The sequence below is a fragment of the Trematomus bernacchii genome, unplaced genomic scaffold (genome assembly GCF_902827165.1).
Source record: "Trematomus bernacchii unplaced genomic scaffold, fTreBer1.1, whole genome shotgun sequence".
In the NCBI taxonomy this organism is placed as follows: Eukaryota; Metazoa; Chordata; class Actinopteri; order Perciformes; family Nototheniidae; genus Trematomus; species Trematomus bernacchii.
The window spans coordinates 1487368-1504442 of record NW_022987727.1 but is presented as its reverse complement, the minus strand read 5'-3'; the positions used below and the strand labels follow the sequence as shown (position 1 = coordinate 1504442).

General features: G+C 38.4%; 2 protein-coding genes across 7 annotated transcripts; one reads left to right on the top strand and one right to left on the bottom strand.

Annotated features, from left to right (window-relative positions):
* Positions 1–537: 537 nt before the first annotated feature.
* On the top strand, positions 538–3794 carry apobec2b (apolipoprotein B mRNA editing enzyme, catalytic polypeptide-like 2b). Of its 2 annotated transcripts, none has more exons than XM_034144764.1 (4): positions 538–1188; positions 2225–2405; positions 3001–3352; positions 3447–3739. In XM_034144764.1, the coding sequence occupies exons 1-3, from the start codon at positions 866–868 to the stop codon at positions 3340–3342; spliced, it is 846 nt and encodes a 281-aa protein (XP_034000655.1). In that variant the 5' UTR covers positions 538–865; the 3' UTR covers positions 3343–3352; positions 3447–3739. The 2 variants fall into 2 exon arrangements, with proteins under 2 accessions (XP_034000655.1, XP_034000654.1); XM_034144763.1 differs by having other exon boundaries at positions 543–1188; positions 3001–3344; positions 3447–3794.
* LOC117494054 (hemicentin-1-like) lies at positions 3573–16650 on the bottom strand. 5 transcript variants are annotated; one of them, XM_034144716.1, is made up of 21 exons: positions 16541–16650; positions 16384–16422; positions 15689–15745; positions 14744–15031; positions 14394–14657; positions 13912–14193; positions 13127–13387; positions 12135–12422; positions 11365–11625; positions 10030–10320; positions 9598–9870; positions 9184–9453; positions 8724–9017; positions 6964–7230; positions 6060–6174; positions 5809–5963; positions 5619–5720; positions 5246–5314; positions 5016–5075; positions 4828–4893; positions 3573–4563 (listed from the first exon to the last, which is right to left on the bottom strand). In XM_034144716.1, the coding sequence occupies exons 1-21, from the start codon at positions 16617–16619 to the stop codon at positions 4499–4501; spliced, it is 3846 nt and encodes a 1281-aa protein (XP_034000607.1). In that variant the 5' UTR covers positions 16620–16650; the 3' UTR covers positions 3573–4498. The 5 variants fall into 5 exon arrangements, with proteins under 5 accessions (XP_034000607.1, XP_034000608.1, XP_034000609.1 ...); XM_034144717.1 differs by having other exon boundaries at positions 15689–15742; XM_034144718.1 differs by lacking the exon at positions 13127–13387 and having other exon boundaries at positions 12135–12294; positions 14066–14193.
* Between the last annotated feature and the right edge of the window lie 425 nt (positions 16651–17075).

Here is a 17075-nt window from a genome sequence, read left to right as displayed (position 1 = left end):
AATGAAATTGTAATTGAACTGCCCCCTCCCTCCCTCCCTCCCTCCCTCCCACCAGCTCCCTTATGCCTCAAGTTATTACATCTGCAGTGCAGAGAGCCATTTTATGTCTGCACATACACATTTAGACTGACACCAAAATACACACACTTATAGAGCAATGTTTTCCCTCCCCCATAAAATGGCCCCAGCAGAGGACCATATTGATGCTGGGTGATTTCATAGATTGAGCGTTTATTGGCACTGGGTAACACTGAGCTCTAGCAGGGAAATATTCTCTTAGATTGGTGTTTGTGTGTGTGTGTGTGTGTGTGTGTTTGTCTTGTACCGCACTGCCCTTTATCCAGGGCGCCCGCTCCCTGACCTTTGTGTATTGCTAAGGTCTACGGTATGCAGGCCGATGAATTTGGCACAAACAAAAGTATCAAGAGACCCCTGGTTACCTTATACACACAGACACGCACAGCCAAACATCGGTATAAATAACCTGCCTGCTGCTGGCCTGTTGACAGTCAAAGCCTGATGGATTAAAGAGCTGCCGCTAGTTTTGTTTAAAGTTTTTATATTCATACACAGAATATGGTAGTTTCCTTTCTTAGATTGGCAGCTGTATTACATTTGCTAAGACAGTCCAGTCTCTTAAGTTAATCGGGACTCACTCAGGACCTATGTTTTGGACTTCCAACAACCAGGGCATGTTAAGAGGGAGTGGGTCAACTTGTCCCTGACACATGTTGTGAATCTAACCACACAATAGGATCTATTTCTGTAAATGCACTAGGGTTATCTCAGTACTTACCCTGAGCTATTTCTCGTTCCCTTTCCCTCCCTCTCTTTATCTAACACTCTAACCCACTTGCTCAAAATCATGGCGGACAGTAACAGCCGGGTCACTGTTAAGAGGAAAGAGAAGAAGGTAGAAAACAAAGCCAAGGATGAGAAGGACAAAGAAAAGGAGAAGGGGAAGGGGAAGGAGAAAGTGGTGAAAAAGCCGGACAAAACTGTGAAACCTGTGAAACCTGTGAAACCTGTGAAAAAGGAAGAGACGACTCCTGAGCAGCCCAAGGTGGAGGAAGAGAAGACGAATGGGGAAAGTGAAGGGGCAACGGGAGCTGAGCCTGAGGCAAACGTCAGTGAAGAAAATGGAGAGTATCAGCCCATAGAACTGCCACCATTTGAGATTGTCACAGGGTGAGTCAAATTAACACAACAAGAGTTCAGAGTCAGTCTGACATACACAACTGTTATTCTCTTTAACACATCCACGTGTTGGTTATTTGGCGTTTTGTTTTTATATGTAGTAGTTTTGATGTTTTTTTGTAAGGCATATTGTATCAAATGTATGTTCTATGATTTCAATGTGGAAGGAAAATAATGACTTGCACATACCATCCTCACTAACCCAGCACAAGAATAGGGATGAGTCACAGCAGACACAGAAGCAGGCCCCTGATATATCATCCGCCTAGCATCTGTTCCCCACTCTCTGTCCTTTGAGTATTAACTGTTTGATATAAGAGATCTATCTGTGAACCCAATCTGGCTATTCATAAACAGCATAACAATAGGTTCATAAAGAAAGAAAGTAGGGGTAATTTGTTGTTCTGCTGAATCATGCACATCTTCAGGTCATGGGAGGATGTGATAGCTATAAAAATATTTATAGAAAGATCAGTTTACTCAGCGGTAGCCTCATTAATATTCGAATCACTGTGTCACCATTTCATGGACTACCATCACTCTTTTTGTGGCTTGGATTGCTGACAAATTCAACACAAAATGAGAGACTCATGCTCTGTTTTAGGAGATGAAGTGAATGCCAGTTACTGTCATGCACCACAATTAAAGGTGACGGATAACTTTGAAAGCTGATATATACAACGTGCTATTTTCTTTTGACTCATTCAACATTCATGCCCTAAAAAGCCCCAATAATCAGAATCAGAATAACTTTATTCGTCCAACAGAGGGGAAATTGACATTGTTACAGCAGAAGTGAAGAGCCAAAAATAGCAACATATGAATTAAGAGGCATTCATAAAAATATTAAAGATACAAATGGAATTGACACATATTACAATTTACAAAAATACACATCCAGGTGGACAACAAAAAGTAGTGTGATAGCAGCTAGGTAACAGAAGTGAAAGTAAAGACATCTCGTGCTGTTTGTTATGAATTGTTTGGTTTGGTATTCTCTGTAAACAAAACTGTTCCTCTCCACCAGGGAACAGATGAGCCCGTTCTACTTCAAGTTTCAGTTCAGGAACGTTGAATACTCCTCGGGGAGGAACAAGACCCTGCTGTGTTTCAGAGTGGATACACCAGGAGGCAGCACAGAGCCTCTGAGAGGTTATATGGAGGATGAGCATGCCACAGCTCATGCTGAAGAGGCCTTCTTTCATCAGGTAATGATGCTCTTGTGTTGCTGTAGTATCATAAAACACAGTTGGAACCCCCTGGGGTATTTGATTATAATCTTACATTTGGAAAAATGTACTCCTGTGTTAAAGGTCACCTATTATGCAAAATCCACGTTTTCATGTCTTTTACACATTAACATGTGTCCCTCAAGAGATTCTGAAAGTTTCAGGGGAAAAGATTCGCTCACTTTTAGATTTTTTTGATGACATAACGATTTTTTGGCTTGTGTAACCATTAGCCAATAACCATCCAAGGTAACCCCCCCCCCCCCACCTTATCCCCTGAATCTCCTCCTAGAGCACCATTGTGTTCTTTTTAACCAAATATCTCTCAGAGGGGCGTGGGGAGTGGCTCCTTATTTTCATCTAAAGTAAAAGACAGAGAATCAGCACTTTTGAAACAGGGCTGAAACAGAGGGGGTTTATGGGAATGATGTTTGGTATTTCGAGCCAAACACTTCAGAGACATGTTTTGTATATATCTGAGACCTATAATATATTGATGAAAAACAGTATAATTGGGGACCTTTAATGTTTTTTGTCCTTGCTTTTCAAAATCGTCAACCTTTTTTCTTTTCAGGTGCTCCCTGACCCTTCCCAAGAGTATGATGTCACATGGTATGTATCATCCAGTCCTTGTGTGGCTTGTACAGCTAAGTTGGCCATCGTACTCCAGCAACGTAAGAAAGTCCATCTCAGCATGTTCATCTCCCGTCTCTTTGAGTGGGAAGAGCCGGAGATAGTAGAAGGGCTCCGAGCTCTGGCTAGTGCCGGCTGCAAACTGCGGATGATGAAGCCGTCTGACTTTGTACATCTCTGGGAAACGTATGTGGAGAAGGAGGAAGAGATCTTTGAACCCTGGGAGGATTGTCAGGAGAACTATGAATATTATGTGGAGAAACTGGCTGATATCCTCAAGTAGATGTGAGTCAGTAGGTATCTTGAATGTTTACACATGGCCCATTTGCTTCTTTTGAGTAAAATAATATCCTTAATGATTTATTTCCCTTGTGTCTTTCATTACAGGTGCACATGATGGACAGGACATCACCACTGAGTCACACTTGGACTTGACTTGCTAAACCCACACTGGTTGAATGTGTTTTTTTTGCAGTTATATCAGATATTTTAGTTTGAAAGAACACTCATTGCAACATTTTGTATTTTTTATTTTGATTATTTCATAGGAAGACAAAATTGCTTGTATGACATTGTTATTGCACACTTTAGATAAAAATAAGAAAAAAATAACACTCATTGCTGAAAGCTTTGGAGAAGACTAACTTACATTCACGTACCTCTGGGGCAAGATGCATAACATTCACGACTAACCGATGTGTTCACACAAAGACAGACAATTATTTATGTCCGAAATATAAATCTACCTTTTAATGTATCAATACTTACTCAAATGAAGTCATAGTATAGTATGCAGTCTATTTTTAATACAAAGTTACATTATGTATGACATCCACGTTAGAAAGATCTTTAATGAATTATTTAAGTTCTCATTGAAACCAACTACATAAAGCTGTGTGGGCTGCAGAAATAATCATACAATCATTTAAATAGGCAAACAAATTAGGTTTTACGATAAGTTCATAGAGTACGTCTCATCTGAAGCAATTTACACACATTTTCCTTTAAAAAGACCAATTTATGAGAAAAGGTTTGTCTGACATGTCTACTATGCATCTGGCCACAGGTGGTAGCTCTAAGAATTGAAAACGTACTTAATTCTCCTTCAGTTAACACATATTTACAGTGAATTGAATAATTGTCAGCAGTTAAACATAAACATTCATTTATTACATAAATAATACTTTTTTTTTTGTATTCCCTTTAACAGTTTAATGATGTGAAATAAAATATGTACAATTCTAATTCAACCAAACAATTTTCTGTGCAGAAAAAATGTGTACACATCTCTATGGCAATGCCAGCCAATATATTGGTCCATGATTCATTATTGTGCTGAAGGACCCCCACCCATCGGCCTGATAGGTGGGGGTCGGGTTGTGGAGGGCTTTGTATGTGAGCAGGAGGTTTTTGTACTCAATCCGGTGTTGTATGTTGAGTTATTGTTTAAAGGAAACCAGCCCACCATTGCTTTCTGTTGTACCGCTGCTCTCAATCGTCACGGCTAGAAAGACATGAAGGTATGAGGACATTTTAGTTATAAAGAAAGAAGGTCAGTGGGTCCAGCACCTGTCATCAGAATCAAGTTTATTGCCAGGTACGTTTACACATACAAGGAATTTGCTTTGGTATCTGGTGGTGCGAACATAAACAATAAAAAATAAGTTGCAAAGTAGGTAATACAAAAAAAAAACATAAGGATAATAAAAAACATGTATCAGAGGGATAATATTTAAATCAGAAAAGTGTAATTTGGAAACTTCCTTACCTTGATCCTCGTGTGAGGTTATTGGTAATGGTGTCTCACTGCAGGCTGTTCCATTCTCTTCCCCTTCTGCAAGTCAGATTGTTTAAAAAATAAATAAAACACATAATATGTCAATTAGGGATAAAACCTAGAGAACTTTCAAAACACTTGCATAGTAATACAGCTTAACTCATCTGTAGTTTTCTTACCCTTAGGTGAAGAATTCAGTTCCGCATCAGTGATGTATTGAACCATTGGACAGGGTGCATCTGCAGTAGGGAGGAAGGAACTTTCAAAATAACAAAGGCTAAAGGCAAACCTTGATGGTCAGATTGTAACTTGAAACTGTCGGTAGGCAGTTTCACAAATAAATCACTGGTGGGGCTCTGCAGGAACCGCAACCAAAATCACAAACCCACGAGAGATGCTGCCAACATACCATCACGCTCCTTAAGCTGAGCCATGGTGAGAAACAGCTCTGTTTCTTCTAGCTTCTCGTCACCATCATCTACGTGGTAAAAACAAAAATAGATCACCTTCTTGTGACTTGTTCATTTGAGATGACATGAAGCGGTCACATTTATACTTGCAATAACACTCAGCAGAAACAAGATGCAAAAACAACCTTTACATTAATTCCTTTTTAGTCTGTTTTGGGTTCAATTATCTCCTGAGGGAAATATCTGACTCTTTAACTGGTCATTGCAAATATAAATTCAACGTGTTACTATGATAATATTGAATATGGCTTTTTCATAATTTCGATTTTGACAATCCATGCACCTAAAGAGTTTTCAAAACTAAATCAAAACCTGGTTTCCGGAAGACTCTGAGGACAATGCATCCAAGGAGGACAGCGATGATGCCAAAGAAGATAAGGCCAGAGATGGAGAGAAGCACCCTTCTCTTCAAAACTGCAGATAAAACATGTAAAACAGAATGAAAGGGGGACAGAACATTTTCAAAGTAAAAATTACATTTATTCCGACCTCAGTTACTCACGTAGGTTCTTGGTTGTGAAAGATTCACTGAATTTTGAATAAGTTGGTCTACCACTGCGAGTTCCCTGGCAGGTGTACAGGCTCTGCTCAGGGTTATTCTGGGGTGTGACTGTGTGCTTCTCAGAGATCAGATTGATTGGACGTCTCTCTTTGAACCTGTGAGAAGGTGCGAATCCACAACATACACGTGAATGACTTTCGTAAACATTCCTCCAAAGCATTATTGTAACTAGTTATTTGTATGTCTAGTACCATGTGTAGTTCCATATGTCCTGGCTTTTTGGCATCTCACATTGGAGCACCAAGCTGTCAGTGGAGAAGACTTCCGACCAGCCAGTTAACAGGATTATATTAGCCGTTGGGCGCTCTGTAGAAATACAATCAAAACTGTTCTGAACTAATTTCACACATTCAAAAAAATGTTAGAAGGAAGCCTGTGACCTAAGATTTTCATTTTCATTTATGTCCTTTTGTTGTTCTGTTGTTTATGTTTTTATTAGGGCTGTCAGTCGATTAAAATATTTAATCGCGATTAATCGCATGATTGTCCATAGTTAATCGCGATTAATCGCAAATTAATCGCACATTTTTTATCTGTTCTAAATGTACCTTAGAGGGATATTTTTCAAGTTTTTAATACTCTTATCAACATATGAGTGGACAACTATGCTTTATATGTTTGTTTATTATCATTTGAACAATGACAAATATTCTCATGAATATTAAACACAACAACCTCTGAACATTACAAATATTCGCCTCAATTCAACCTAGAACCTCTCTCATACAATACTGTGTGTGTGTGTGTGTGTGTGTGTGTGTGTGTGTGTGTGTGTGTGTGTGTGTGTGTGTGTGTGTGTGTGTGTGTGTGTGTGTGTGTGTGTGTGTGTGTGTGTGTGTGTGTGTGTGTGTGTGTGTGTGTGTGTGTGTGTGGAGAGGGAGGGCGTGTGTGGGCGCGTTAACTTGACAGCCCTAGTTTTTATGTCTTCATGTGGAACCTACTGATGCAGGTCTCCCTTGAAAAATAGATCAATGATCTCAATGGGATTTCACCTGGATAAATAAAGGTTTTGAATTGAAAGTGTCATAAATACACTGTAGCTATGCACACATGACAATAAAAGTCTTGAGACTTGAAACTTGAACAAAAACGTACCCTTAACCTCGAGTCCCACAGCCTGGCTCAGGTCTGAGCGGAAGGCTGTATTTGTTCCTCTCCTAACTTGGCATTGATATGATGTGTTTGTTGTCACAACAGAGCTGATGGTGTGATTGTATTTAGAGGTGAATGAACGGCCATCTTTGAGCCACCAGTACTCCCATCCAGAAGACACATTAACGTGACAGCTAAAGGTGACTGCATCTCCGGTATGCATCACATTGTGTTTGGGATTCTGCATCAGTGTGACTCTGGGTTTTGTATCTGAGGAGAGATAACAAAGCCAGTGCTATTAGTATTATAGCCTTTCAATGTATATCACATTGCACAACCCACAGTAAGGAGAAGCCTGTAACTAAATGCCTAAAATGGCTGTTTGGTGATATGCTGACATTTTCCCAAAGAAAACCTGTTTTTTGTTTACTCAAAGAAGAAATTGTTACATTTAATACCTTTTTAGCCCCTCTCCATACATTTTAAGACCTTGCCAAGTTCTGACCGGTAACATCACTTCAACTTGCAATAAGTATTGATTGTGGGATAGCTGCCATTAGTATATATTGTCTGTAAGATTCTATTAAGTTTGTGATGACTCCTTGGATCACTGGATCACTGCAACATAATTCAGATTGACGGGTTGGGAGGATTGGAGAATTAATTATGTGACTAACCCAATGCAAGGTTAATACAAAACTATAAAATCAGTACATTTACCCAGTTTCTTCATTACCAAAGCCTCTATATGAACCTGTCATAATCACATGTTTCTTGTCAGATCACTTGGTCATCTCCCACTATCTCTATGTGCTTAATAACAGTTCCATTACATTTCTGTTTTCTACTGCATGCTTTTCATGCTTGTAAGTCTATTTTGTCATTATTAAAGGGTCTTCACTTTACTGTCTGTCTTCAGGTCTGTATTTGTTTCTCTCCTCAGCTGTCACAGCCACGTCATTAAAATGTAATAGTAAGTCGTAATATGGTAAACAAGTTTAAAAAAGTCATAATATGGTAGATCAAAAATGTGAAAGAAGGCCAAAACATGTGTGTGGACATTTTTGGAAAAAAAAGTCATAGTCGTAAGTTAAAAAAAGGTCATAGGATATGAAGTTATACTGTGGACATATAGTATGTACACAAAATATGAAAAACAGGCATGGTGTACTATGTCGATTTAAAAAAAAGAAAGTCATAATAAGTTTGTTGAAAAAGAGGTTTTTAGTATAGTATGTCAAAAAGATTGTTAAAAAATCATAGTATGTCGAACAAAGAAAAGTCATAGTATTGTAACTTGAAAAAAGGTCATATGTCGAACATTTTTAAAGAAAAGTCATATTTAGTATGTCGAAAAATTTGAAAACGTAATATAAAGACTAATATAGTATTTTGAAATAAAGTCCTAATATAGCATGTTGTAAAGAAAAGAATTAAAAAAATAGTGTTTAGTATGTCGAAAAAAGTCACAGTAAAGTAAATCGGAAAATACTGTAGTCCATAGTAAAGTAAGTCGAAATTAAAAAAAAGAAGTCAAGTATGTCGAAAAACATTTGAAAAAAATGTCATGGTATAGTATGTTGAAAAAAGGTCATAGTATAATATTGCTTGAAAAGGTAATATTAATGTATGTTGAAAAAAGGTCATAGTATAATATTGCTTGAAAAGGTCATATTAATGTATGTTGAAAAAACATGTAAATCGAAATTTAAAAAACAAATCTGTTTAAGTACTGTATCAAAAAATAAAAAATAAATTCTCACCATAAACCTCCAGTGTTGTCTCAGAGCTGGAGTTGCTGCTGACCGAGCGGCTCTTGAGTTGTGCCGAGCAGCTGTACTGTCCACGCTGAGAGGCTGAAGCAGAACTGATGGAGAGAGTAGCTGCATCGGAGCCAAAATACAGAACTTCATCTTCCTTCCTGACCAGCTGTCCGTTTCTGAACCATGTGTATTTCCAGTCAGAGGAGCCGTCCATCCCACAGCTCAACTTCACACCTTCAGTGGGGAACACATCCTGCCACTGTGTGATCGGCTTCAAAGATGGAACAGGGATTTCTGGAGAAAAACAGACGTATTAGGCCAATTTCAAATATTCTTACATTTACCCTCTTTCTATTTTGTACAAGTGAGTTTTACCGTAACATTTTATAACATGAAATCGATTTAAAAAACAGACAAAGGCAACATTTTTCCTCAACAAAAGTAATTTTCTTTGGCTTACCAGACACGCGTAAGGACCTTCTTTCACTGTGCTGTGTATTATACTTAGTCTTGTCTCTTGTGGCCATGCAACTATAACTCCCACTGTTCGACAAATTGGCATCATTGATGCTGAAAGTACGGTTTTTGATTGGGAGTGGTGTTCCATCTTTGAACCAGTGATACACCCAGCCAGTCGAGGCTTCAACTGTACATTCGAAGGACACTGATTCTCCAGTGTACACCTTGTCAACATCTGGCTGTTGAGTCATCGATGGCTTAGGCTTGTTCCCTGAAAACACAAAGAAGAAATAATTACAGTAAACATCTAATAAAACATCTGACTAGCCAGGAGCGACCACTGCAGTATCACAACTGGAAAATTCTTCCAACGCCTGAAACAAAAGTATAAATACATTTTGAGAAGAAGTCATACCTTCAACTTTAAGGCCAATAGCCTGACTGATGATGGTGAAATAGTTTTGGCCACTGCCCCTCTTTGCTTCACATGTATAGGATCCCAAATGTGTTATGTCAACAGAGCTGATTGGATACTTGTTTCCAGATGCATTAAGGGGTTTCCTATTTTGGTAAAACAGGTACTCCCATCCAGTGGAGACATCAATGTGACAGCTAAAGGAGACTGACTCTCCGGGGAACATCACGTTGTACTCTGGATCCTGCTGCAGTAGGACTGTGGGTTTCTTATCTGAGGGTCAGAAAACATGCCATTGCTATCAGTATGGAGTTATTTATCCCACCCCAAGCATATCACATGTTCCCCCAAAATGTGTAATTGTACCTAAAATGAAGAAAAATGAATCGTGCTATAATACCCCCACATCCCAATTATAACAAAAACCCTTACCATATACTGTGAGATTAAGTGTAGAACTAAAGCGGCTGCTGACAGACCTTTGGCCCAGCTGTCCCTTGCAGGTATAATGTCCCGTGTGTGCAGCTGAAGCCGAGCTGATGGAAAGGGTTGCTCCTTTCAAGTCAAAAGATGGAGACTTGTCAGCTTGAACCTCATTTCCATCTTTGGACCACTTGTAAATCCAGTCAGAGCTGTCATTCATCCCACAGCTCAACTTCACACCTTCAGTGGGGAACACATCCAGCCACGGTGTGATCCGCTTCAAAGTTGGGACAGGGATTTCTAAAGAGAGAAGGAGAGACAAGAGAGGCATAAACATCTATACTCTAATTATGTAATTACGTTTAATTTGACCACACAGTAAACCATAAGAATGTACAAGCAAAAGCCTTAAATGACTCTTAAATAAAAGAGGAGGTTAAGTCTTAAGCTTTATATCAAACCTCTTAAAATCTTAAGATGTTCATAAGAGTTCCTTTTTCAATGGTGCTGGTTAGCCCTGACACTTATGATTAAGTCACACCCATTTATTACTCATGAACCACTTTTTCAGGTCATTGCACTCAGCAGATTGTGAGGTTCTGTGTGGAAAACATGCTCTTGTAGATGCATTATAATACAACAATACAGCAATTGCAGATTCCTGCTGGTTTAAAATAGATCCTCATTGAATTTGTCTCATGACCCCAATACCAAATATTACCTTTAAAGACTGAAGGAAAGAAGGAAAGGCGCTGTAGATCAAATATCTAATGACAGATGATCAACTCTACAATGTGGCAAGAAAACCTAAGAATCTTAGGAATGATGGTAATGTTGTCAAACCAACCACAATATTCCACAATGCACACAGTTTGGAATAAAACAACTGTAAAAAGCACTGATTAAATCAAGTATTACCAAGAAGGAAAAGGCACATATCCCATAAGTTGCTAAACGAAAAAGCCTTAAAATATAACAGAGATCAGTTGATAGTTGATGTGCTCTAAACATTGATACGTTTAAAATGCATAGGAGGCATAAGTGAACTGCTAAAAGGAGTAACTCCTCTACACAAACCCTTCTTTTCTTTTTAGGTTATATTCCTTACTGTTTGTTCAGAGACACACCTCTGAACTATCCATTCTGCATCATGCTATACCACAACATCCTGTTTCAACAGAAAATACATAAAATAACGGAAGCTCTTGAAATGCTGTTTTGCTTATTTGAAGAGCATCCTGGAGGTTTTTAAGCCAGTAATGACAGCATTTCAGACATTTACATCAAACAATTGCACATCCTCTTAAACACATTGCTTTACATAATATGACTATTTTGACCTACCAAGTACATCTTGTTGTATTTCGTCACTGAACTCTGTTTGGGTTGTATCCCCTCTGTAGGCCATGCACCAGTACTTCCCCTGGTTAGAAAGACTGAGAGGGATGCTGATGGTTTCCCCGGTAGTGGTTTGTACTCCATTTCTGTACCATTGATACTCCCAGCCAGAGGACACAGTAACTTTGCAGGTGAAGTTCACTGTTTCTCCAACATACATCGGGTTAAGAGTAGGACCCTTGCTCGCGGTTGGTTTTGGTGTGTTTCCTAAAACAGAAAGGTATATCACAGCACATCTTATTATTGCTACACAGTACCACAAAACCTGATAAATGACATTTATGCATTAACATTTGACCACAAAGAGAAGTTACATGCTAATGTAGTTACATTAGTCATTCTCAACACGCAGACTAAAACAGGGGGGATGCAATATAAGACATCATAATACATCGATAGGGAAACAGCTAATCTTTGTTCAAGTGTAACACAATCCACAAACCTGACAACTTTCAGTTAATCACTGCTTTATGCCAAGAAATAACATCTCAGCTGTTACAGTTGTTTTTGTGGATTAGTCAATCACACTTGTTTTAACAAATAAAATATAGCATGTTAGATAAGCAGGCTTCGTTACCTTTTGGGCAGAGCAGGGCTATATATTTTTAGCGTGCAGACATGACATTCTGATAAGGTTATGATCTCATATCGGGTGTAATATAGTTGAGGGTGTAATATAGTTTATATTAATGCTACACAGAGGTATGAAAGCTCACCATAAACTCTCAGATCAGTCGTGTTGCTGAATTCAGACCTGACTTTCCTGGATTCGAGTTCAGCTTTGCAAGAGTAGCGTCCTTGATAGGCTTGAGTGACCGAGGTGATGTTGAGATAGGAGTCCATTGGTTCCTCGATTAGATCAACCTCAAACTGAACCTCCTTTTCATTTCTGTACCAGGTGATCGTCCAGTCATCGCTTTCCGCTTCACAGCTAAACTCCACCGTCTCATTTTCAAACACTTCCATCCAGGGACTCAGCAGCTTTAGAGACGGTTTGGGTGGGTCTGAAATGAAAGTTAAAACTTAATTCAAGTGATTTACTGCATTAGAAAAGAAAAGGAGAAAGGAACATGGAAATGTTGAGTACATCACTAGTTATTTGTTGTTATGATGATAGTAATAGTCATGTGTTTACATTCCCATGTATGTAGAAATGAATGTGGCAAGAAAACCTAAGAATCTTAGGAATGATGGTAATGTTGTCAAACCAACCACAATATTCCACAATGCACACAGTTTGGAATAAAACAACTGTAAAAAGCACTGATTAAATCAAGTATTACCAAGAAGGAAAAGGCACATATCCCATAAGTTGCTAAACGAAAAAGCCTTAAAATATAACAGAGATCAGTTGATAGTTGATGTGCTCTAAACATTGATACGTTTAAAATGCATAGGAGGCATAAGTGAACTGCTAAAAGGAGTAACTCCTCTACACAAACCCTTCTTTTCTTTTTAGGTTATATTCCTTACTGTTTGTTCAGAGACACACCTCTGAACTATCCATTCTGCATCATGCTATACCACAACATCCTGTTTCAACAGAAAATACATAAAATAACGGAAGCTCTTGAAATGCTGTTTTGCTTATTTGAAGAGCATCCTGGAGGTTTTTAAGCCAGTAATGACAGCATTTCAGACATTTACATCAAACAATTGCACATCCTCTAAACACATTGCTATAAATAATATTACTATTTTGACCTACCAAGTACATCTTGTTGTATTTCGTCACTGAACTCTGTTTGGGTTGTATCCCCTCTGTAGGCCATGCACCAGTACTTCCCCTGGTTAGAAAGACTGAGAGGGATGCTGATGGTTTCCCCGGTAGTGGTTTGTACTCCATTTCTGTACCATTGATACTCCCAGCCAGAGGACACAGTAACTTTGCAGGTGAAGTTCACTGTTTCTCCAACATACATCGGGTTAAGAGTAGGACCCTTGCTCGCGGTTGGTTTTGGTGTGTTTCCTAAAACAGAAAGGCATATCACAGCACATCTTATTATTGCTACACAGTACCACAAAACCTGATAAATGACATGTATGCATTAACATTTGACCACAAAGAGAAGTTACATGCTAATGTAGTTACATTAATCATTCTCAACATAGCACTTGAGACTTGAGACTAAAACAGGGGGGATGCAATATAAGACATCATAATACATCGATAGGGAAACAGCTAATCTTTGTTCAAGTGTAACACAATCCACAAACCTGACAACTTTCAGTTAATCACTGCTTTATGCCAAGAAATAACATCTCAGCTGTTACAGTTGTTTTTGTGGATTAGTCAATCACACTTGTTTTAACAAACAAAATATAGCATGCTAGATAAGCAGGCTTCGTTACCTTTTGGGCAGAGCAGGGCTATATATATTTTTAGCGTGCAGACATGACATTCTGATAAGGTTATGATCTCATATCGGGTGTAATATAGTTGAGGGTGTAATATAGTTTATATTAATGCTACACAGAGGTATGAAAGCTCACCATAAACTCTCAGATCAGCCGTGTTGCTGAATTCAGACCTGACTTTCCTGGATTCGAGTTCAGCTTTGCAAGAGTAGCGTCCTTGATAGGCTTGAGTGACCGAGGTGATGTTGAGAGAGGAGTCCATTGTTTCCACGTGTAGATCATCCTGAACCTCCTTTTCATTTCTGTACCAGGTGATCGTCCAGTCATCGCTTTCCGCTTCACAGCTAAACTCCACCGTCTCATTTTCAAACACTTCCATCCAGGGACTCAGCAGCTTTAGAAACGGTTTGGGTGTGTCTGAAATGAAAGTTAAAACTTAATTCAAGTGATTTACTGCATCAGAAAAGAAAAGGAGAAAGGAACATGGAAATGTTGAGTACATCACTAGTTATTTGTTGTTATGATGATAGTAATAGTCATGTGTTTACATTCCCATGTATGTAGAAATGAATGTTTCCTTATTGTTGGTGAAGTGAGTTCAAATGTAAACAACTTACCAGAGACCTGTAGAGTTGTTGCTTCACTCACTTCTGTGAAGAATGGGCTTTTGCCTCTTTTGGCTTTGCAGTGGTACTGTCCACTTTTAGAATGATTTATGTCAACTCGAAAAGCATCAGAAGTTTGGATTTCTGTGTTATTATGGTACCAAAGATAACTCCACCCAGAAGACACATTGACCTTGCATGTGAAGGTGACAGACTCTCCGGGGAACATCGTGTTAAACTTTGAACTCCGGGTCAAAGTGGGTTTGGGGGGGTTTGCTAATGAGAAAGGAAAAATAAATACAATTTAAATAATTTCTTGCCCTTTCGTCTAAATATTGGTGAAGGAATATAATGAAACTTACCATAAACTGTGAGTTGGACTGGTGCACTATTTTCCGTGGTAACATCTAGCTTTGTTTTGTGATGACCTTTACAGGAATATCTTCCAGTTGTTGTTGTGGTTGCAGTGATCGTGAGCTTTGATCCCGATGCAGACACATTGGGATCTGTATCTTGTAGTTGCTCTGCATCTCTGTACCAGGTGATCGTCCAGTCAGAGCTGCCATTGACATTACAACCAAACTCCACTTTCTCAGAAGGGAACACGTCCAACCAGGATGACAGACGCTGAACAGTCGGTACAGGAGGCTCTGGAAACGTGTTAAAATATATGATCCATTATAATCATTCAACTAGAGACACAACCCATTGCTGACATATCCATCCATGAACTACATAATAAAAAGTAAATACAATTGATGCCATGTTGTAAAAACAAGTTATTAAATAAAATACATTTCTTTACAGACTGCAGTTTAATGTATTTGAGACCACTTGCTTAACAATATAAGTAAAGTAGAATTTTTATTATATAACATATTATTTCAGCAGCAGTTTAGCCGTTTTTGTTTTGCAGATTTAAAGGCCGGTTTCTTATAAAAGACAGAGAGACCGATTGTGGTGTTCTGTCAGTTAGATGCAAACCACCACAGATGGAAAAAATGACATAAGTGCTAAAACCTTTGTCAACGCCCGCGATGATTTCACAGGTGTTATCTGCTGTTTCACAGTTAAGAAGATTTACCGTCAATGTAATTTTTGTTTTGTTTTTTAGCTCTGCTTTCTCGTGATTCTGTGTCTCTAGATATTATTATCCAAAATCAATGCAAGTACATATATTGATTATGTGTATTTTACAAAATGTTATGGTGACCAGTCAGGAAGTCATATCCTCATTCAATCTACAGGATGATCATGCTCACCATTTTAGATATACCTTTAGAGCATAACTGAGTTTAAAGTCTCACCGTAGGGAATTGTGGTCTCTATTGGAATGGTCGTATCAACAAAGGAGGAGGTGACTGCTGGATGATAGGAGAGGACAACAGAATGAAGATCAAATCAGACAGCATTTATGCTCTACTCTCTCTCTCTTACTAAATAATGAAATCAACGGAAAGTTTAGGTCATAGATGAAATGCGTTGGTCCTGCAATAAACTGCCATCAAGATAGACTCTTAAACTAAGTTAAATCAAACATCATATCATTTTGACACTACCATTAACATTTTAATGTTATACTACACAAAAGAGGGGCAAGAGAAAATAACAAGAACCCCTTATAGTAAAATGCAAGTTATACAACATAAACTGCTATCTCAGAGTTAAAATACCACTGGGATATTTTATATATATCAGTACATATATTATCCATATCATATCATATCAAGAGCAGGACATGAGCGGGAAGACAATGTCAACTGAAAAACATGCGGATCTGCAGAAAACTGAAATACAAACTTGCCCTGGCAGCTGAGTAATTGTAGGAAGTGCTAGACTTGTGACAACTAACTACTTCATGTTCCTCATGGTAACTTTCATCGAGTTTGACTTCCTAAAGATTGTTTATGTCTACTGCAGTACAGGCAACATGAACATTTAATAACAGGTACATTGGTTTACAGTTCAATTCAACAAAATGTTTGTTTAAACTCTTCCTTACCATCCTCAGGATCCTGAGCTGCACAAACAGCAGTGAAACCTGTAAAAACAAATTAAGATTCTTGTTCAGTATGAATCACATGTTAAGAACATGAACATATTCTTAGTATAATTAGATAAAACACAAAAAATAAGTCTGATATTCTTAAAAAACTTACATATGACACTTAAAATCTTGAACAGCCACATTTTCCACCGAGTTGCACATGTAGAGGCTGTGCTGCTGGGTTGAGTCATTTCAGTGCCGTGCAGTAAAGGAAATGCACTGCACAGAGATGGGCGTATGCGACAACTTCGTTTCTAAACTCACCTCAGGACAGCAGCTTTCCTGTCTCTGACATCTGCTTTTTTTTGGTAAAAGAAACAGGAAATGTGTGGGTCAACCACACTCAGATGTTTGTGTGCTCGATATGAATTTTAAATAACCGATTTATGCTGAAAAGGGACAAGGAGGGTTTTTCGAGAAATGAAACAAAGTTCAAGACCCAATGTGTTGACAAGACCCATTGTGTTGTATAGCCTACCAAAAAGAGAGTTTATTTGTCTAAGAAAGTCAAGATTATGTAAAAATATTTATTGCAAAAGTAATATTGTTAAGAAAATAAAAAGAATGGTTTAATTCAAGTCAAGATATAATCATTATTTTGTTTAGCTGCTTAGACAGAATAGAATGCTGAACCAAAACCATAGCTT

Excerpts from the sequence above, each read along its gene's own strand:
- apobec2b (XM_034144763.1), top strand. The coding sequence starts at position 866 with ATGGCGGACAGTAACAGCCGGGTCACTGTTAAGAGGAAAGAGAAGAAG. Across the intron at positions 1,189-2,224 it reads CCATTTGAGATTGTCACAGG|GGAACAGATGAGCCCGTTCT; the intron begins GTGAGTCAAATT and ends CCTCTCCACCAG. Across the intron at positions 2,406-3,000 it reads AAGAGGCCTTCTTTCATCAG|GTGCTCCCTGACCCTTCCCA; the intron begins GTAATGATGCTC and ends TTTTCTTTTCAG.
- LOC117494054 (XM_034144716.1), bottom strand. The coding sequence starts at position 16,619 with ATGACTCAACCCAGCAGCACAGCCTCTACATGTGCAACTCGGTGGAAA. Across the intron at positions 16,423-16,540 it reads CAAGATTTTAAGTGTCATAT|GTTTCACTGCTGTTTGTGCA; the intron begins GTAAGTTTTTTA and ends TTGTTTTTACAG. Across the intron at positions 4,894-5,015 it reads ACTGAATTCTTCACCTAAGG|AAGGGGAAGAGAATGGAACA; the intron begins GTAAGAAAACTA and ends TCTGACTTGCAG.